At 43.1% G+C, this 22,998-nt stretch overlaps 1 protein-coding gene across 1 annotated transcript in view; it reads right to left on the reverse strand.

Moving 5' to 3' along the window:
* AGPAT5 (1-acylglycerol-3-phosphate O-acyltransferase 5) overlaps positions 1–22,998 on the reverse strand; it is a 91,318-nt gene that overhangs the window by 54,976 nt on the left and 13,344 nt on the right. The window contains exons 2-4 of the mRNA XM_077290050.1: positions 3,838–3,904; positions 1,877–1,992; positions 282–371 (exon numbers count right to left, since the gene is read on the reverse strand). Of these exons, the coding sequence (XP_077146165.1) occupies positions 282–371; positions 1,877–1,992; positions 3,838–3,904 (273 nt within the window). The remainder of the gene's footprint in view (positions 1–281; positions 372–1,876; positions 1,993–3,837; positions 3,905–22,998) is intronic.

The following is a 22,998-nucleotide window of genomic DNA, read 5'->3' on the forward strand; positions in this document are numbered from 1 at the left end:
TCAATCACCAGTAAGGAAACCTAGTGGGGGGACCATTGCCCCGGGCTCCCTAATTAGATCATTGATGAAACTTCATTTTCTGCAGAACAGATGCATCAATATCACTACAGCTGTGGGTTTTATAGGGGCTATGCTTATACGGTCAGTTTGGATTCACATACCTCCTGTAAGGAGTACCTATACGTGGCTTTTATGAAAAACAATTTCTGTTGACTGACAGTCTAGCGCTATAGGTTAGCAAATCATATCAGCTGAAAAGCCTACTACACATTAGAACTTACGGGGGTTTCCGCCTTCATCTGGGACTGCAGTTTGCTTTTCATCCTCATCTCATTAAACTTGGCACTTCTCTTGACATAAATTCCACCATGCTGTCAAAAACAGTTAAGGATCACTGCATTAATACTGTCTAAGGGAACATTTTTTGCCATCATACTAAAAAAAGTTTTTACACAGATTATTAATGAAAACTGACTTCTAGTAAATTAGCTTTTGTTTTTACCACACAGAAAAAAAAACTAGCCAAGTAGAGCGTGTGCCTAGCATTTTGCGGCTTTCATCTTACTGCTTGGTCGTATTCTATTGAGATCTATGGAAACCTTTAACTATTCACTGGGAAAAAAAATAGACATCTTAGATTTAAGACCCTAAGGGTATGTTTCCACGGTCAGGAAACGCTGAGTGTTTGACGCTGCGTAGAGCTGCAGCATCAAACACGCTGCGTCCAGATGTTACAGCATAGTGGAGGGGATTTCATGAAATCCCGTCTCCACTATGCATTAAAAGACGCATGCGGAAGACCCGAGGAAACGGACATGCGGCACGTCTTTTTAGAACGCAGCATGTCCTTACAATGCTGAAACAACGCATGAACACCGCAGGTGACCTGCCAGTGACCACAGGTGCAGATTTGGTCAGGATTTTACTTGCGTAAAATCCTGACCAAATCCTGATGCAATCCTGAATGTGGACACATACCCTTACTGTGCAAAAGAATAGGGGACACTGAGCCTGTCTGCAGGAGAATAGTGAGGAGCGACACTAGAATATGTACTGACGATGTGATTGTCCGTATGGTGGGGTACGCAGGACCACCAATCCATATAAACAACTTCTCATCAGTCTAAGGATTTAAGGCCAGTTTTTCACGTCGGCCTTGATGAGGGGGCTGTCTGAAGTCAGACACTCCTGGTTCATGACGAGATGCCCGTCTCTTCATGAATCTGGAGCATCTGACGAGTATGCCAGAAATCTCACTAGTCAGAGACTGAAGGGCGATTTCTGGTGTATGGAGTGTCACAGCCAGTCATGGATTAGACTAGTTGTGGCGTCACGCACCTGCCACACCCCAGGTCCATCCATTTTGGCAGAGCTGGGGGAAACTGCAGTGAAAATGTCAAAAGTCTTAAGTGCTACTATGAGTTGTGTCTGAAGCTTGTGACTTTTCAAAGCTTTTACACGAGAATTCTGGTGTCAAAGCTTTGATGAATTAATTTAATTTTTGATCACCTATACGATGGAGATACCGGTAGGTGATGTTTGTAGATTGAATATGCCTTTGAAGTGTTCAATAACGTGGCCATCATAAGGTCAGCCCTATAGGTTAATAATTCATGTGTAGTCTGGATGAGTTTTTATCACAATTGATTCAATTAATGTAAAGTGAATGTGGTGCCAAGATGCACAGCTTCCAACGTAGCCTCGTACAGCAGCTTAGAAATGTGTGCTAAGTCACCGCGCCTGCTAAATGCGCACTTCATTCATCTTTTTAGCAGGTATGAGATCAGAATATAATCACTGGGTTGACTACATTATTTTTGTTATTTGGAAGTAGAGTAGAATCTAAACAAAATGTCCCATAATAAAATAAAATTACCTGGGAGAAATACCAGCCATACAGAGGAAGAAATTTCAGACCATCTTTCAGAACGTAGCGAACGTGGCCCAGTGCATTTTGTTGTACAGCCATCATGTTTGCAATAATCCAGTCAACTGCCAAAGAGACACCAATAAATTACTGCCAGCATCCCGTCTCATCTGTACGACCACCTCCGCAGTACCGACACAGTGCTATACTAATGTCACAATCACAGGATAGTGGCTCAGATAATGGCCTTGGTTAACTGCTGGAGCTCACCCTGCATTTATAGAAGCCCACATTTACCTAATTCATTTTACATGGTGCAATAATCACAAAAGATTGCTTAAATGGTTGTTTGTAGGATGGCATATGAAACCTTTCACATTGTCACAGTATATCCCATTCACAAGGGCTGATGTACTGCTGACCAACGAATAACTACAAAATAATCATTCATTTGCTCACCAACATATGCACTTGTCAATGATTGGGAAAGATCATTTAAAGGGAACCTGTCACCAGGTTTGTCCCACATGAGATATGGCCACTACCTTTCAGCCCTCATATAGAGCATTCTAATATGCTGTGTATCTGCCCCCGGTCCAGCCTGCAAAAAAGAAATACACCTTTTACTATACGGGTCACATAGGAGTCGCTGTTCTGGCACCTCCCTCCTCTCGCTGTAGTCCTCATTCTGTGCTTCATGTGGATGACATATGCTACGTCATCCCCAGGAGTCTCCCCAGCGTTACGTTTCTGTACTTCCCTGCCCCGACCAGGGTAAAGTACCGCAGGGTGCATGCGCCAGGTCTCTGACCTTTCCCGGCGCATGTGCACTGCAGTACTTTGCTTTGTCCTGGTCAGGGCAGAGAAGTACGCCTGCGCAGGGGTGAGATGCCAGGGAACACTGTGTGGATAACATAGTATGGGTCATCCCCACAGAAGAGGATGGCATCAAAAGAAGAAGGGAGGCGTCAGACCAAGACCAGCGACACCCATGGGACCAGACTGCCCCGCAGGCGAGTATAATAAAAGGTGTTTTCCTTTTGTAGCAGGCTTGGGGCAGATTAGAAAGCTGTATATCAGGGGTAAAACGTGGTGGATGTATGTCATATAGGACAAATCCGGTGACAGGTTCCCTTTAACAAATAACTGGGAGATAGATTCTCTTTAGAAGCCATAAAATGACTACAGACATGGCAATATTACATCTCCATGTGAGAGAATTATTGACCCCAACATTCAGGATCAGAAAGCCTTTCACGAGTATTTTCTGTGTTCTCCTGACAGCACTGAAACCATTATGTTTCACGTTTGATACATGCCTATACTAAAAAAAATATATATATCTTCATCAAAATGGTGGTTTTAATTGCAGTGGGATCCTACCTACCAACCAATTTGTCTTTAGCTGCTAGGCAGGCATGAATTGGCCAAATTATGTGCCAAGTATCTCCAGTTTGTCTTATTATCTAGAGCGGTAATGCTATTCATATTTCAGATTTGCATGCCTTAGCACTACAGAGTGCACCTTTATTTTTTTGCTACATAGAGATGGCTACTCTTAGTTCGCACCAGGTTTCTGATTTGGAAGTGCACGTCAGTCTTTTGTTACTGAAGGATCGGTGACCTGTCAGAAGCCATACAGATAAATATGTAAGCAGAGCATCACATGAAGACTCCCCCACCCCCACAGGCCGCCCCAGGGCACGAGAAGCTTATTAACTGAAAACTGCAAATAAAGATTAAACAACCACAAGATGGATGTCATCACCCCAGGTATCATTGTAATCAGTATAACGGCGCCAACCTGACACTGTGTGTAGGTTACTGAGCACAATCCTGCTGGCAGGATCCCTTTAAAAACCACACTATGCATGTTGGTATTCTAGTCTATGAAGAAATATCCAGGACAATATTTTTTCTCTCCCTGAAGTACACCTTCAATGTACATTGCATTTTAGTGATATACCAACCTGTACATTGATGATTGGATAAATACAAAATTTTCTCTTTTTCTGGCAACTGTCCGTATATCACTATCTGACAAAAGAAAAGAAAATGGCGATTTTAGTATATGAAAAAGATACTGTGAAACAAGATCTTAGTATATGAAAGGTCACTGTAGCGGTATAATATAGTTAAAAAGAATTTACAAGCAGGCAAAATATACAGAGATCTTCTGATTGTTGTAGTCGATGCGGCTTCAGAAGAATAAGCAAGCAGAGCCCTGCCAGCCTGAGCTTGGAAATCACTAACAGGAATTTCATAGCGAAAGGTAATTTTATGTATCTGACCTAAAAAAAAAAAAAATAAACGCTGTACTAAATCTTTACCAAGCACGTACAGATTAGAAGAAAAAAAGCTGCCTAATGCTTCCTCACATGACCAGGCTCCTAGGACCTGGCACAAGACCGTACAATGATGCTTGCACTTCTCACAACATATGTGTCTACAATTGTATTTATTACTGAAACAAGGGAGTTTAGTAACAATTGATACATTATTGCAAGGAAGAAGAAACATTGTGTAATGGAAGAAAGCGTGGAGCAGGTGATGACTGGGGCCGTCCGTACAGGCAGCCCTATATGATGCCCATATGTTCCACACAAATTAATAACAATTATAGACTTTACTGAATGGTGCCTGCTGGAGATACTCTGAATGACAACTTCCAGAAGAAGTTAACTTTATTAATTTTCCAAACTAATTAAATAGTTAGTAAAATACCAGCAATATTCTTTGCTGTGAATTTGAACATTCTACCTTTTCTAGAACCAATTGTTCTCCCATATTACAGAGGTAATGAGGCTGTATGGTAAGAGATTGTCTGGTGAACACAACCTACATTTAACTCTATATGACTGCCTGTTTTAATGGAGTTCCACGTAGGCAGACCAATTTAATACTTTATAGAAAAAAAAAAAGCAGGAAACCTACAATAAGCCAAGTAAAGGCTGGTTGACACCTGTTTTGGGCATTCCTTTTTCTCCTAAGCTATATTCACAATAGGCTTTTTTTTATGCATTTTATGCAAATTTTCAGCTGTATTTTGCAGCACCAACAACGTCTAGGACATTTCAGAAATCTTATGCACATAACTTGGTTTTTTGTCATCGGGATTTTGTGCTTTGCTTGTTTTTTTTCCCACAATAGAGAATGTCACTTTCAGCGTTTTTCACTCACAAATGAATGGGTGGTGAAAACGCTGAAAAAAACCCAGTTTGTCTTTTTGTTGTCAGGGCGGGGCTACTGGTGTCATGCTGATTGACAGCCACCTTCCACCAATTAGGCAGCGGGTGCTGGCTGTCAATCAGCATGACACCAGTAGTCCCGCCCTGACAGCAGGAGGACAAACTGCTGCTCTGACAGGGAGTAGGTGAATCTCTGGCAGGAGCATTCAATGATCGGTGCCAGGTCCAACAGACAGGTAGGTGCCCATGGGGGATCTGGATGCCTCCACAGAGGCTTAAGGCAAGCTTTGTGGTGGCATAGCTTATTGATAGGACACCCCTTTAAAATATCCACCAAAATTTCTACAACTTTCTAATCGTCACGTTATTTAACTACCTGCCTATTTCAGCATCTTGTCATAAGTGGATGAAAGTATTTTATCAACATATAAAAAAGTTGATTGTATTGAAACTACAACACAGCCTTATAAGTGACATCCCTTTAATCGGGCTCTTGAGCGCTATATTATACTACTCTCAACTTAAAAACCTGCTGATGGATTCCATTTAAACGGAATCTGTCAGCAGGTTTTTGATACCTCATCTGAGAGCAGTATGATGTAGGCAAAGAGAAGCTTAATCCAACAGTGTATCACTTAATTACTGGGTGAAGCCGTTCTCACACAATCAATGCTTTTAGATTTAGGAATGCAGTAGAGCTGAGAAATGTGACCCGACCCCCACCAGGAAGCATGTAGAATGCCCGTAGACAGTGAGCTGCTCACAGGAGGGGGCGTTCCTGGACTAGTTTAGTCCACAATGTTAATCTTCATGAGAAACCCTTCACAGTTAGTAAACAACAGCATTGCACTTTCACAAGTGACACATTCCTGAACTCTATGTTTTAGCCTCTATCTCCTGCTCTCTTCAGATTATAGTAAAAACTTGCTGACAGAGTCCCTTTAAGATTATGAAGCAGACACCACAACACTACCATTACTTGAGAAAAGCAATACAGACAGCAGAACGCAGCCAGCGGCTGGAAATCTGCTCCTTTGCCCAATGAGGAATAGGAGGATTTTTATCTGCGGTCTCTTATAACAGTATTCAATGAAGGTATTGATGCCACTGACTGTCCATCATGTTCCAAAACTGAATCCAACTGACAACCTCCGGGACAATTTGTACCAAAGCATCCAACTCCGCCAAGTAGTGCCACACACTGCCCTGGTGCTCGCAGAAATACCATAAATGAGGTTAGTAATGGCTGTCTGGAATGTTCTGCCACACTGGATGCATTTGGGCAGCTCGCTCTGCCATTCCCTATGTGAATCATTTTTTTATATGATTTGCCTATCAGCAACATGTCTGTTGATCCTGTGACCTCCATAATTGTACCACAATTTTAATGTTGCTGATATAGAAGGGTTAATGTTTTGCCTTTAATTGCCTTTAGTTGCTAGAATGTGTTTAGAATTTGTTCTTATGATGCAGTAGTCTTGTAGTCTAAGATTCAAGGATTTTATACTTATCTTACATGTTTTCAATAGTCAGCAAATAGCATGTTCTGGGAACGTGGGAAATAAAGGTCAGCATGACCCGGGGTAACAAGGGGGCTACATAAATGGTATAAAATACTGCCTCTTGCTTCTTATATCAGATAAAAGTGACTTTGCTCACAATCCGTGTGCGATTTCCTTTTTCTCCAAGCGTGCTTGTCAATGGACGGCGTAATTCCACAATTTGGCCTCATTGGTGATCTGGCATGTCTGACATTGGGTCAGAACGCAAACAGCTACAACATTGCCAAGTGTAGCTATAGGGGGAGGGGTATAATTTTTATTGTAAAATTGTTCCCAATTTCCTTCAATAACTGCCTATTTCTACAAGCTGAATCTTTCCCTATCCGTTCATATATAAGATCGCTTTATGTGCACATGACATACACCAAATAAGAAGATTAGAGGTTTCTATTAAGATCACATTGCTAGCCTGCGGCTATATTCCAGAATGATGACAGACAACATGTTGGTCTCTGCAGACTTTTACTAGTAGGTAAATATACTTTAGACCGGTTCTGAGGTGGAATCTGTAACTACGACGTACAAGAAAATCTGCAGTACTGACAAACCAATGTTCCACTGTCATATTGGAGGGGAGACTCCTATATCAAAAGCTGCTGTAGACCAATCAAGTCAGAAAATAAGCGTCTGGTGGGCCACGGCAATCACATCCCAAATAATAAGACGTCACGAGCCGCCCAGACAAAGTAAGAAGAATAATATGCTTATACAAAAATGTTTAGAATTGAGAGTCCTCAGTGGTTGATACCTTTTAATGGCTTAAAAGATGGTAACAAATTGCTAGCTTTCGAGACTACTCAGGCCTCTTCATCAGGCATAGACTAAAAGAAATTCTGAAGAATCACATAATTATGCACAATACATCACAGAAAAAAAAAAACATGGATAAGACAGGTGACATGAAGCAGAATTACCATGAGTGATAAACACTTATGTCCATAAACTGAGTAGTCTCGAAAGCTTGCAATTTGTTACCATCTTTTCAGTTAGCCATTAAAAGGTATCAACCACTGAGGACTCTCAAAATTTCTAAATATTTTTCTATCTACTGGCTAACACGGTACCAAGATATTTCCTGTATGCTTATACAAAACATCAGGGTGGATTTGATTTAAATCTAACTGATTTAAATCACGATTTAAATCACTAGTCAGTAAAGCTTGATTTAAATCAGTGATTTAAATCAAAGTTTCTACCTAAACTAGTTCTTGCTACTTTAACATGCAAGTAGATGAAGATTTTTAGAATCACTTTTTATATTACTTTTTTCTCCCCAGTTTAATGGGTTAATCATTCATATTTGGACACCACTGTTCTGTTACTTAGGAAGGAGAAAAATAATCCTGACCTTAATAACAATTTAAATAGATTTATTCAACTGAAACAATAACAACATTACAGCATAAGTTATTTGCTTAAACAAACATCCATGTTTGTTAACTAATTTGGCTAAACAAAATATATATATATTTTAAGAAACTTAGACTGTCAGCCCAGCCGACACATGAAAAACTTAAATACTACTGTCCCTGCTGTCCTCTGTAGCTCACTTGTCGTCATCTTCATCTTCTTCTTTGTTCCTATTCATAATCTGGAAAAGAAAAACAAGCTTTCCTGCTTTATTGGGTCCCAACCGATTTCTCAATTTAGAATGAATAAGTCCAAAGGAAGAGAATATTCTTTCAACGCCTGCAGAAGAAGCTACTGCTGTTAAAAGTGAAATCATTACTTGAACAGTCTCTAAATCCAAGCGCTTAAGTGACTTCCACCAGTTTACTGGTGTGACCTTCCTTAAAATATCTTCAGCAAACATATTTCTTGAATGGTTCCCCCTTAGCTCTGAAGTTTATTATAGTTGGCATTAAAGATGGATGATTGCTGGATACCCATGTCATAGCTAACTCCTCTTCTTCAGCACTTAGGTTTTGACCCTGATATTGGATATTGACAATATTTGCCAAAAAATGAGCTGGAGTCAGTGCTTGTCCCATTCGTTTGTTTACTGCTTGTAATTTAATTCTGTCCATGTGTAGTTCTGTTTTTAAGTGTTCACTCAGTTCCTTCCAAATTTCAACTGCATCCGCAATAAAACTGCTATTTTTCTGTATTTTGTTTAAAGCTTGAGAGATGGGTTTCAGGAAGCTCAGCATATGTTCAACATTTCTCTTAAGCCCAATGTTGAGGATTTTGGCTGTGACAGTGCCATCTATTTTATCTCGATTTTCTTCACAAAGTGTCATCAGAATAGGCCAGTTTTTGATATACTGCTCAAAACAGTCCACCACAGAGTTCCATCTAACATCTTGTGGGAGCGTTAGCTTGGTTCCACCCATCCTTTTCAGAGCTGCTGCAGCAAAATGATTATTACGGAAGTATTTAGCAATTTCAACAACATTAGCCTTTATTTCTGGAACACTTAAGTCTTTGGCTAAGAGGTGCAGCAAATGAGCACTGCAACCATATGTTATTAGCAGCTTTGTATTCCCTCCCTGCTCTTCTAAATCTCTTCTCATCTTGGATACGTTTGCAGCATTGTTAGTGACCAAACTGCGTACTAGACATTTGAATTTTTGTTCACATTTCGTTATAGCTTTTACTGCCACTTCTTGTAAGTATTCTGCTGTGTGTGCATTTCCTGACGTATCAGTTGTTTGTGCAAGGAAGACTTTACCTTCTTCTGTTGTTATACAAGCACATACAATAGGATCATTGTGGACATTACTCCACCCAACAATACTTAGGTTAAAAATTTTACCCTCCAGAGCTGTTGCACCTTGCTCCATTTCTCTGTCATACACTTGATCCAGCAGTTTCCCTGCAACATCAGCTCTGCTGGGTGGACTGTATCCTGGTCTCAGTGACTGAACCATATTAATGAAATGTGGGTTCTCAGTCAGACGGAAAGAAGAGTTCGTTGCATAAATAAACTGGGCAATTTTTTCATCAATCAACTCTTTTTCTAATCTGCTAGTTCTTATCACAAACCTATCTATGGTGGTTCCAGGAGGTAAAGGTTTTTTCTTCCTTTTGGGTGATGGTGATATGTGGCTGTGGGTGTCTGATGATGATGCTGCTGCTAATGAAGCACTATCTGACCTGGATGGATAACTCTGAAACTGTAGAACAGGATGATGGTGATCTTGGAGGTGGATAGTTTCCAGAATCCATGAATTCCCCTAAACAAAAAAAGTCAATGCTGTTATTTTATTGTTTATACAATTTCTGCTTATTGTACACAACACATCACTGCCCCTGCCCCAAAAGGAATATTTGTTTTTCTTCATAACTGTACCAAATGACAGTAACATGCAGTAATAATAAGAAATATAATTTTTCTCACACATGACAACTATCAAAAAAGTCTTTAGAAATAGTATTCAATAAAAATGTTTACCAACCTGAAGATCCTGCCTGTTCAGAAGTGTTTCTTTGGTCATCTTCATCACCGCACTTCTCATGATGTTGCCTCATTCGCGCCACCAGGCCTTGCATCTCTTTGTTGCATCGTTTGCATTTTGCACGCATGCCTGCCTTACCGATAGAAGGAGCTTCATTAAAATATTCCCAAACTGGGTCTCTTTTACGGCCTGCTGCCATTATAAGGAAAGAATGTAATAAACCTCAGATCGTATCGTACACACAAACAGATCCAGACTTGTCTGTCTGTGGCTATGCTGCAGTATTGTGCTCAAAGTTTCACTTTCATTTTCTTGTCTGCTTGCCCTTCCTCCTCCTCACACTTAGATTCACATTCTTCTTGTGTTGTGCAGATCTATTCCACTCCAAACAATCAGAAACATATTGTCTAACTTCTTGGACTTGGCACTGAAGGGGTTGATTCTGTATTCATAGGTTTGTAGAACAATAGGATTAAGGTCTTTTTCTCAACTCTGTTCATGTTGTAACATTTTTGCCGTGAAGAAGAGGCTGGGACCTCTGCGGAGTCAAATTCAGTTTTGAGAACTGCGTAAGTAAAGCGAGCGTCTGTGATAATATAGGAGAGAAACTGCCCACTAATCCTACAGAAACCTCTGGAAGAGCATGGCATTGTGAATGTTACACATATACAGCCTTTATTCTACTGAGTTAAACAACTCAGCTTTATCTCATGATGGAAGAACCTTTGGATGGTAAAATATTTTCCTCAAAAAGCAGTTTATTGAAAAAAATCTGATTTAAATAAAAAAAATCCGATTTAAATAAAAAAAAATCCGATTTTTTTGATTTAAAAAAAAAAAAAACATTGATTTTTATCCACCCTGCAAAACATGCACAAAGACCAAAATAATAATAATAATAAAAATAAATAAAACATACATACACATTATATATACACATATACATACACACACACACTAGATGGTGGCCCGATTCTAACGCATCGGGTATTCTAGAATATGTATGTAGTTTATTTATGAAGTAAACGTGAATGAACTATGTGGCAGTGTGACTGACAGAACTTGTTCAGTAAACGTGAGTGAACTATGTCGCGCTGTGAGTGGGGGTTAAATTCCGCGCCAATATCGCTGATTGGTCGCGGCCGGCTGGCGTGACCAATCAGCGACGCGGGATTTCCGTTACAGACAAACAGACAGAATTAGACGATTATATACACTGTGTTCCAAATTATTATGCAAACAATATTTCCGCATATTTTCTCTAAATTACCTATCTGAATTGCAGTCATTGTTATTTTCCAGCCATCTACTATTCTAGTATAATTGCAATGTTTTGGAACAAACTGCCTATGAAAACAGTATCTTTTTAAAAAAAATAAACACTCAAAATGCATGTTCCAAATTATTATGCACAGCAGAGTTTTCAACCTTTTTTTTTTTATTTTGAACAAAAAAATAGGTATTAAGCTTACCATTAATGATGTTTCCAGGAGTCCATCCTGACAGCACCCTGGTGGACGTCCTCCTCCCCTTGCTGGGACAGGAAACACACGAGTTTAAAAGGTCATGTCCCACCCCAATCCTCAGTGTTGTAACAAGAACCGCTACAAGGATATGCAGAGAAAACTGTTTAACCCCTTAGTGACAGAGCCAATTTGGTACTTAATGACCGAGCCAATTTTTACAATTCTGACCAGTGTCACTTTATGAGGTTATAACTCTGGAACGCTTTATCGGATCCCGCTGATTCTGAGATTGTTTTTTCGTGACATGTTGTACTTCAAGTTAGTGGTAACATTTCTTCGATATTACTTGCGATTATTTATCAAAAAAATGGAAATATGGCGAAAATTTTTAAAATTTTGCAATTTTCAAACTTTGTATTTTTATGCCCTTAAATCAGAGAGATATGTCACAAAAAATAGTTAATAAATAACATTTCTCACATGTCTACTTTACATCAGCACAATTTTGGAAACAATTTTTTTTTGTTAGGGAGTTATAAGGGTTAAAAGTTGACCAGCAATTTCTCATTTTTACAACACCATGTTTTTTTTAGGGACCACATCACCTTTGAAGTGATTTTGAGGGGTCTATATGATAGAAAATAACCAAGTGTGACACCATTCTAAAAACTGCACCCCTCAAGCTGCTCAAAACCACATTCAAGAAGTTTATTAACCCTTTACGTACTTCACAGGAACTAAAACAATGTGGAAGAAAAAAATGAACATTTAACTTTTTTTTGCAAACATTTTACTTCAGAACCATTTTTTTTAATTTTCACAAGTGTAAAAACAGAAATTTAACCACAAATTTTGTTGTGCAATTTTTCCTGAGTACGCCGATACCCCATATGTGGAGGTAAACCACTGTTTGGGCGCACCGCAGAGCTTGGAAGTGAAGGAGCACCGTTTGACTGTTTCAATGCAGAATTGGCTGGAATTGAGATCGGACGCCATGTCACGTTTGGAGAGCCCCTAATGTGCCTAAACAGTGGAAACCCCCCACAAGTGACACCATTTTGGAAACTAGACCCCCCAAGGAACTTATCTAGATGTGTGGTGAGCACTTTGAACCCCCAAGTGCTTCACAGAAGTTTATAACGTAGAGCCGTGAAAATAAAAAATCGCATTTGTTTTCACAAAAATGATTTTTTCGCCCACAAATTCTTATTTTCACAAGGGTAACAGGAGAAATTAGACCACAAAAGTTGTTGTGCAATTTCTCCTGAGTACGTCGATACCCCATATGTGGAGGTAAACCACTGTTTGGGCGCACCGCAGAGCTTGGAAGTGAAGGAGCACCGTTTGACTTTTTCAATGCAGAATTGGCTGGAATTGAGATCGGATGCCATGTCGCGTTTGGAGAGTCCCTGATGTGCCTAAACAGTGGAAACCCCCCACAAGTGATACCATTTTGGAAACTAGACCCCTTAAGGAACTTATCTAGATGTGTGGTGAGCACTTTGAACCCCCAAGTGCTTCACAGAAGTTTATAACGTAGAGCCGTGAAAATAAAAAATCTCATTTTTTCTACAAAAATGATCTTTTTGCCCCCAAATTTTTATTTTAACAAGGGTAACAGGAGAAATTAGACCACAAAAGTTGTTGTACAATTTCTCCTGAGTACGTCGATACCCTATATATGGGGGTAAACCACTGTTTGGGCGCACCGCAGAGCTTGGAAGAGAAGGAGTGTCGTTTTACTTTTTCAATGTAGAATTGGCTGGAATTGAGATCGGACGCCATGTCACGTTTGGAGAGCCGCTGATGTGCCTAAACAGTAGAGACCCCCCACATATGACACCATTTTGTAAACTAGACCCCTTAAGGAACTTATCTAGATGTGTGGTGAGCACTTTAAACCCCCAGGTGCTTCACAGAAGTTTATAACGTAGAGCCGTGAAAATAAAAAAAATCGAATTTTTTCTACAAAAATGATCTTTTTGCCTCCAAATTTTTATTTTACCAAGGGTAACAGGAGAAAATGGACCCCAGAAGCTGTTGTACAATTTGTCTTGAGTACGCCGACACCCCATATGTGGGGGTAAACCACTGTTTGGGCGCACGGCAGAGCTCGGAAGGGAAGGAGCGCCATTTTGGAATGCAGACTTTGATAGAATTGTCTGCGGGCGTTATGTTGCGTTTGCAGACCACTAATGTACCTAAACAGTAGAAACCCCCAACAAGTGACCCCATTTTGGAAAATAGACCCCCCAAGGAACTTATCTAGATATGTGGTGAGAACTTTGAATGCCCAAGTGCTTCACAGAAGTTTATAATGCAGAGTAGTGAAAATAAAAAATATTTTTTTTCCCACAAAAAAGATTTTTTTAGCCCCCAAATTTTTATTTTCACAAGGGTAACAAGAGAAATTGGACCCCAAAAGTTGTTGTCCAATTTGTCCTGAGTATGCTGGTACCCCATATGTGGGGGTAAACCACTGTTTGGGCGCACGGCAGAGCTCGGAAGGGAAGGAGCGCCATTTTGGAATGCAGACTTTGATAGAATTGTCTGCGGGCGTTATGTTGCATTTGCAGACCCCTAATGTACCTAAAACAGTAGAAACCCCCACAAGTGACCAAATTTTGGAAACTAGACCCCCTAAGGAACTTATCTAGATATGTGGTGAGAACTTTGAAAGCTCAAGTGCTTCACAGAAATTTATAATGCAGAGTAGTGAAAATAAAAAAATATTTTTCCAACAAAAAAGATTTTTAGCCCCCAAGTTTTTATTTTCACAAGGGTAACAGGAGAAATTGGACCCCAAAGTTGTTGTCCAATTTATCCCGAGTACGCTGATGCCCCATATGTGGGGGTAAACCACTGTTTGGGCGCACGGCAGAGCTCAGAAGGGAGGGAGTACCATTTGACTTTTTTAGCGCAAAATTGGCTGTCGTGTTTGGAGACCCCCTGATGTACCTAAACAGTGGAAACCCCCCAATTCTAACTCCAACCCTAACCCCAACACAGCCCTAACCCTAATCTCAACCCGATCCATAATCCTAATCACAACCCTAACGATAATCACAACCCTAACCCCAAAACAGCCCTAATCTCAACCCTAACCATAACCCTAATCAAAACCCTAAATCCAACACACCCCTAACCCTATTCCCAACCCTAACCCTAATCCCAACCCTAATCCCAAACGTAACACTAATCCCAACCCTAATCCAAACTCTAACCCTAATCCCAACTCTAACCCTAACTTTAGCCCCAACCCTAACTTTAGCCCCAACCCTAACCATAACTTTAGCCCCCGTCGTCACAAAAAAAGTTCAATGTAACCTTTTTTTTGTACGTCGCGTCCGCCATTTCCGCGGATGCGTGGCCGTAACTCTGCCCCCTCCTCCCCAGGACATAGACTGGGCAGCGGATGCGTTGAAAAACTGCATCCGCTGCCCACGTTGTGCACAATTTTCACAACGTGCGTCGGTACATCGGGCCGACGCATTGCGACCGCCCCGTACCGACGCAAGTGTGAAAGAAGCCTAAGGCTACTTTCACACTAGCGTCGTACTCGGCCCATCGCAGTGTGTCGGGCCGACGTACCGAGGCTAGCGTTGTAAGCGCCGCACAACGGGTGCAGCGGATGCTGTTTTTTCAACGCATCCGCTGCCCCATTGTGAGGTGCGGGGGCGGAGTTCCGGCCACGCATGCGCGGTCGGAAATGGCGGACACGTCGCACAAAAAAGTTACATGTAGTTTTTTTTGTGTCGACGGTCCGCCGAAGCACGACGCATCCGTCGCACGATGGATGCGACATGTGGCAATCCGTCGCAATGCGTTGCTAATGCAAGCCAATGGAGAAAAAACGCATCCTGCAAGCACTTTTGCAGGATGCGTTTTTTCTCCAACGACGCATTGCGACGGAAGCCAAAAAACGCTAGTGTGAAAGTAGCCTAACCCTAACCCTAGCCCTAACCCTAAATTTAGCCCCAACCCTAACCCTAACTCTAACCCTAACTCTAACCCTAACTCTAACCCTAACCCTAATTTTAGCCCCAACTTGTCTTCTCCTGCCGGCCGGCAGATGGCAGCAGATGGCGGGCGCACTGCGCATGCGCCCGCCATGATGAAAAAGCCGGCTGGCAGGAGAAGACAGAAGAGGACCCAGGGACCCCGGGTGAGTATGTTAGGGTCCCCGAATCCCCCTATTTCTCTGTCCTCTGATGTGCGATCACATCAGAGGACAGAGAAATAACTGATCGCTTTTTTTTTTTTTTTGCGGTCGCCGGTAAACTGTTAACTACCGGCGATCGCAAAGCAGGGGTCGGTGCAAACCGACCCCGATCATGTTCTTTGAGGTCTCGGCTACCCCCGGCAGCCGAGACCCCAAAGAACATCCGGGTGCCGGGCGGCGGGCGCACTGCGCGTGCGCACGCCATTTTTTCCCGGAAAAAAGATGGCGGCGCCCATGGGGAGACACGAGGAGCACCGGGGGAGGTAGGTAAGTATTGGGGGGCTATTGGGGGCCATCGGGGACCACATTTCTCTGTCCTCCGATGTGCGACCACATCGGAGGACAGAGAAATTAAACGGCAAATCGCGTTTTTTGTTTTTTTTTTGTTGCGACCGCCGGTAAACGGTTAATTACCGGCGATCGCAACTCGGGGGTCGGTAAAAACCCCCCGAATCATGTTCTCTGGGGTCTCGGCTACCCTCGGCAACCGAGACCCCAGAGAAAATCCGACTCTGGGGGGCGCTATTCACTTTTTCCACAGCGCCGTTAATTAACGGCGCTGTGGTTTAAGTACCCTTAGCGGCCGCCGTTAAAAGGCGTATCGGCGGTCGTTAAGGGGTTAATGGTAATGAACATATTACATTGTATCCAAAACATATTACATCATACGTTAGGAACCTGTTTCATACATGATATAGATTACAGGGAGGGAACTACCCGTGCTGTCAGGATGGACTCCTGGAAACATCATTAACGGTAAGCTTAATACCTATTTTCCAGGACGTCCTCCTGACAGCACCCTGGAGAGTACCAAAGCACCTCCTCAGGGTGGGATTACCGCTTGGAGAACTTTTCTCCCAAATACAGTATGTTGACCAGATAAAACATCAAGTTTATAGTGTTTACAAAAGGTGTTGGCACTAGCCCATGTCGCGGCCTTACAGATCTGTTCTAGAGAGGCACCTGCCCTCTATGCCCAAGAAGTAGCTATCCCTCGAGTAGAATGTGCATGGAGACCCTCTGGAGGAGAGACCCCCTCTGACTGGTAGGCCTCCGAGATCACAGACGTGATCCACCGCGCGATAGAGGCCTTAGAGGCCTTCTTACCCCTATTCTTTCCCCCATACAGAATGAATAAGTTTGGGTCAATGCGCCATGAACTGGTGGCTGCCAGGTAGTCAAGGACTGCCTGCCTGACATCCAGCGAATGTAGAGCCTTTTCTTTAGCATTAGCAGGGTTATTGCAGAAGGATGGTAACACGATCTCCTGATTTCTATTTTTAATTGTTCCTACTTTTGGAATAAATGAGGGGTCCAGTTTAAGAATTATACAATCCTCTCTAACCTGGAGGTACGGGTCCCTAGTGCACAGGGCCTGAATTTCCCCCACCCTTTTAGCCGTGGTAATTGCTACTAGAAATGCCGTTTTACGCATGAGGACTGAAATGGGCATATTATCAGTAGAAGCATAGAGGTCTTTACAGAGGAAACGGAGGACCAGATTAAGGTCCCAAGAAGGCGATAAATGTCTAATAGTGGGGCGTAACCTTTGTGTGGCTCTGATAAATCTAACTATCCACGGGTGAGACGCTAGGGGATAGTCAAGAAAGGAGCTAAGTGCCGAGATTTGCACTTTCAAGGTGCTAGGTTTGAGACCTTTGTCAAACCCAGCCTGAAGGAAGTCTAGGATTCTGGGTACGTCGGGAGAGCCTGCCGCAACCTCAGATGTTGTGAAATTGGATTTTGGGCTCCCCCGGTGGCCACTGGTGGAAGTGAACTGGTGTGCATCATCCTCTCTGTTCACCTGTTTCCATCAGGATGTGGGAGTCGCTATTTAGCCTTGCTCCTCTGTCACTTCCATGCCGGTCAACATTGTAATCAGAAGCCTTTCTGTGCATGTTCCTGCTGCTAGACAACTCCCAGCTAAGTTGGACTTAGTCCTTGTTTGTTTTTGCATTTTGTTCCAGTTCACAGCTGTAGTTTCGTTTCTGTGTCTGGAAAGCTCTTGTGATCTGAAATTGCCACTCTGATGTTATGAGTTAATACTAGAGTCTTAAAGTAATTTCAGGATGGTATTTTGATAGGGTTTTCAGCTGACCATGAAAGTGCCCTTTCTGTCTTCCTGCTATCTAGTAAGCGGACCTCAATTTTGCTAAACCTATTTTCATACTACGTTTGTCATTTCATCTAAAATCACCGCCAATATTTGTGGGGGCCTCTGTCTGCCTTTCGGGGAAATTTCTCTAGAGGTGAGCCAGGACTATGTTTTCCTCTGCCAGGATTAGTTAGTCCTCCGGCCGGCGCTGGGCGTCTAGGGATAAAACGCAGGCTACGCTACCCGGCTACTGTTAGTTGTGCGGCAAGTCTAGTTCATGGTCAGTTTAGTTTCCATCCTTCCAAGAGCTAGTTCGTATGTTTGCTGGGCTATGTTCTCTTGCCATTGAGAACCATAACAGTTTGACCGGCCTAAAAGGGTTAAATTAATTGACAGAGAAAGGAGAGAAAAGAGAGGTCTGCTGAAGATTTTTTTTTTTTTTTTCTCTCAGTTCTGAGTGTGCTTGTAATTGAATCTCTTGCAAGTCTGCCTATATTGCAGCCTTTCTCTCTCTCTCTCCTTCTAATCCTGGAATGGCTCTGTGTTCACCTGTTTAAAATGGATATTCAGAGTTTAGCTGCAGGTTTGAATAATCTCACCACGAAAGTTCAAAACTTACAAGATTTTGTTGTTCATGTTCCTATATCTGAACCTAAAATTCCTTTGCCTGAATTTTTCTCGGGGAATAGATCTTGCTTTCAAAATTTCAAAAATAATTGCAAGTTGTTTTTGTCCCTGAAATCTCGCTCTGCTGGAGATCCTGCTCAGCAGGTCAGGATTGTGATTTCTTTGCTCCGGGGCGACCCTCAGGATTGGGCTTTTGCATTGGCTCCAGGGGATCCTGCGTTGCTCAATGTGGATGCGTTTTTTCTGGCCTTGGGGTTGCTTTATGAGGAACCTCAGTTAGAACTTCAGGCGGAAAAGGCCTTGATGTCCCTATCTCAGGGGCAAGACGAAGCTGAAATATACTGCCAGAAATTCCGTAAATGGGCTGTGCTTACTCAGTGGAATGAGTGCGCCCTGGCGGCGAATTTCAGAGAGGGTCTCTCTGATGCCATTAAGGATGTTATGGTGGGGTTCCCTGTGCCTTTGGGTCTGAATGAGTCCATGACAATGGCTATCCAGATCGATAGGCGTCTGCGGGAGCGCAAACCTGTGCACCATTTGGCGGTGTCTACTGAGAAGACGCCAGAGAATATGCAATGTGATAGAATTCTGTCCAGGAGTGAACGGCAGAATTTTAGACGAAAAAATGGGTTGTGCTTCTATTGCGGTGATTCAACTCATGTTATATCAGCATGCTCTAGGCGTACTAAGAAACTTGATAAGTCTGATTCAATTGGCACTTTACAGTCTAAGTTTATTCTATCTGTGACCCTGATTTGTTCTTTATCATCTATTACCGCGGATGCCTATGTCGACTCTGGCGCCGCTTTGAGTCTTATGGATTGGTCCTTTGCCAAACGCTGTGGGTATGATTTGGAGCCTCTTGAAACTCCTATACCCCTGAAGGGGATTGACTCCACCCCATTGGCTAGCAATAAACCACAATACTGGACACAAGTAACTATGCGGATTAATCCGGATCACCAGGAGATTATTCGCTTTCTTGTGCTGTATAACCTACATGATGTGTTGGTGCTTGGATTGCCATGGCTGCAATCTCATAACCCAGTCCTTGACTGGAAAGCTATGTCTGTGTTAAGCTGGGGATGTAAGGGGACGCATGGGGACGTACCTGTGGTTTCCATTTTATCATCTATTCCCTCTGAGATTCCTGAATTCTTGACTGAATATCGTGACGTTTTTGAAGAACCTAAGCTTGGTTCATTACCTCCGCACCGGGAGTGCGATTGTGCCATAGATTTGATTCCGGGTAGTAAATACCCTAAGGGTCGTTTATTTAATCTGTCTGTGCCTGAACATGCTGCTATGCGAGAATATATAAAGGAGTCCTTGGAAAAGGGACATATTCGTCCTTCGTCATCTCCCTTAGGAGCCGGTTTTTTCTTTGTGGCTAAGAAAGATGGCTCTTTGAGGCCGTGCATTGATTATCGGCTTTTGAATAAAATCACGGTTAAATATCAATATCCGTTGCCACTGCTGACTGATTTGTTTGCTCGCATAAAGGGGGCCAAGTGGTTCTCTAAGATAGATCTTCGTGGGGCGTATAATTTGGTGCGAATTAAGCAGGGGGATGAGTGGAAAACCGCATTTAATACGCCCGAGGGCCACTTTGAGTATTTGGTGATGCCTTTTGGTCTTTCAAATGCCCCTTCAGTCTTTCAGTCCTTTATGCATGACATTTTCCGTGATTATTTGGATAAATTTATGATTGTGTATCTGGATGATATTCTGATTTTTTCGGATGACTGGGACTCTCATGTCCAGCAGGTCAGGAGGGTTTTTCAGGTTTTGCGGTCTAATTCCTTGTGTGTGAAGGGTTCTAAGTGCGTTTTTGGGGTTCAAAAGATTTCCTTTTTGGGATATATTTTTTCCCCCTCTTCCATCGAGATGGATCCTGTCAAGGTTCAGGCTATTTGTGATTGGACGCAACCCTCTTCTCTTAAGAGTCTTCAGAAATTTTTGGGCTTTGCTAACTTTTATCGTCGATTTATTGCTGGTTTTTCTGATGTTGTTAAACCATTGACTGATTTGACTAAGAAGGGTGCTGATGTTGCTGATTGGTCCCCTGCTGCTGTGGAGGCCTTTCGGGAGCTTAAGCGCCGCTTTTCTTCCGCCCCTGTGTTGCGTCAGCCTGATGTTGCTCTTCCTTTTCAGGTTGAGGTCGACGCTTCTGAAATCGGAGCTGGGGCGGTTTTGTCGCAGAGAAGTGCCGATTGCTCCGTGATGAGACCTTGTGCTTTTTTCTCGCGTAAATTTTCGCCCGCCGAGCGGAATTAGGATGTTGGGAATCGGGAGCTTTTGGCCATGAAGTGGGCTTTTGAGGAGTGGCGTCATTGGCTTGAGGGGGCTAGACATCAGGTGGTGGTATTGACTGACCACAAAAATCTAATTTATCTTGAGTCTGCCAGACGCCTGAATCCTAGACAGGCGCGCTGGTCGTTGTTTTTCTCTCGGTTTAATTTTGTGGTGTCCTACCTGCCGGGTTCTAAGAATGTTAAGGCGGATGCCCTTTCTAGGAGTTTTGAGCCTGACTCCCCTGGTAATTCTGAACCTACAGGTATCCTTAAGGATGGAGTGATATTGTCTGCCGTTTCTCCAGACCTGCGGCGGGCCTTGCAGGAGTTTCAGGCGGATAGACCTGATCGTTGCCCACCTGGTAGACTGTTTGTTCCTGATGATTGGACCAGTAAAGTCATTTCTGAGGTTCATTCTTCTGCGTTGGCAGGTCATCCTGGAATCTTTGGTACCAGGGATTTGGTGGCAAGGTCCTTCTGGTGGCCTTCCCTGTCTCGAGATGTGCGAGGCTTCGTGCAGTCTTGTGACGTTTGTGCTTGGGCCAAGCCTTGTTGTTCTCGGGCTAGTGGATTGTTGTTGCCCTTGCCTATCCCGAAGAGGCCCTGGACGCACATCTCGATGGATTTTATTTCGGATCTTCCTGTTTCTCAGAAGATGTCTGTCATCTGGGTGGTGTGTGATCGTTTCTCTAAGATGGTCCATTTGGTTCCCCTGCCTAAGTTGCCTTCTTCTTCCGAGTTGGTTCCTCTGTTTTTTCAAAATGTGGTCCGTTTGCATGGTATTCCGGAGAATATCGTTTCTGACAGAGGTACCCAATTCGTGTCTAGATTTTGGCGAGCATTCTGTGCTAGGATGGGCATAGATTTGTCTTTCTTGTCTGCTTTCCATCCTCAGACTAATGGCCAGACCGAGCGGACGAATCAGACCTTGGAGACATATTTGAGGTGTTTTGTGTCTGCAGATCAGGATGATTGGGTTGCTTTTTTGCCTTTAGCGGAGTTTGCCCTCAATAATCGGGCCAGTTCTGCCACCTTGGTGTCTCCCTTTTTCTGTAATTCGGGGTTTCATCCTCGATTTTCTTCTGGTCAGGTGGAATCTTCGGATTGTCCTGGAGTGGATGCTGTGGTGGAGAGGTTGCATCAGATTTGGGGGCAGGTAGTGGACAATTTGAAGTTGTCCCAGGAGAAGACTCAGCTTTTTGCCAACCGCCGGCGTCGGGTTGGTCCTCGGCTTTGTGTTGGGGACTTGGTGTGGTTGTCTTCTCGTTTTGTCCCTATGAGGGTTTCTTCTCCCAAGTTTAAGCCTCGGTTCATCGGCCCGTACAAGATATTGGAGATTCTTAACCCTGTGTCCTTCCGTTTGGACCTCCCTGCATCTTTTTCTATTCATAATGTTTTTCATCGGTCATTATTGCGCAGGTATGAGGTACCGGTTGTGCCTTCCGTTGAGCCTCCTGCTCCGGTGTTGGTTGAGGGCGAGTTGGAGTACGTTGTGGAAAAAATCTTGGACTCCCGTGTTTCCAGACGGAAACTCCAGTATCTGGTCAAATGGAAGGGATACGGTCAGGAGGATAATTCTTGGGTGACTGCCTCTGATGTTCATGCCTCCGATTTGGTCCGTGCCTTTCATAGGGCTCATCCTGATCGCCCTGGTGGTTCTGGTGAGGGTTCGGTGCCCCCTCCTTGAGGGGGGGTACTGTTGTGAAATTGGATTTTGGGCTCCCCCGGTGGCCACTGGTGGAAGTGAACTGGTGTGCATCATCCTCTCTGTTCACCTGTTTCCATCAGGATGTGGGAGTCGCTATTTAGCCTTGCTCCTCTGTCACTTCCATGCCGGTCAACATTGTAATCAGAAGCCTTTCTGTGCATGTTCCTGCTGCTAGACAACTCCCAGCTAAGTTGGACTTAGTCCTTGTTTGTTTTTGCATTTTGTTCCAGTTCACAGCTGTAGTTTCGTTTCTGTGTCTGGAAAGCTCTTGTGATCTGAAATTGCCACTCTGATGTTATGAGTTAATACTAGAGTCTTAAAGTAATTTCAGGATGGTATTTTGATAGGGTTTTCAGCTGACCATGAAAGTGCCCTTTCTGTCTTCCTGCTATCTAGTAAGCGGACCTCAATTTTGCTAAACCTATTTTCATACTACGTTTGTCATTTCATCTAAAATCACCGCCAATATTTGTGGGGGCCTCTGTCTGCCTTTCGGGGAAATTTCTCTAGAGGTGAGCCAGGACTATGTTTTCCTCTGCCAGGATTAGTTAGTCCTCCGGCCGGCGCTGGG

This window comes from Ranitomeya variabilis, chromosome 2 (assembly GCF_051348905.1).
Source record: "Ranitomeya variabilis isolate aRanVar5 chromosome 2, aRanVar5.hap1, whole genome shotgun sequence".
Taxonomy (NCBI): Eukaryota; Metazoa; Chordata; class Amphibia; order Anura; family Dendrobatidae; genus Ranitomeya; species Ranitomeya variabilis.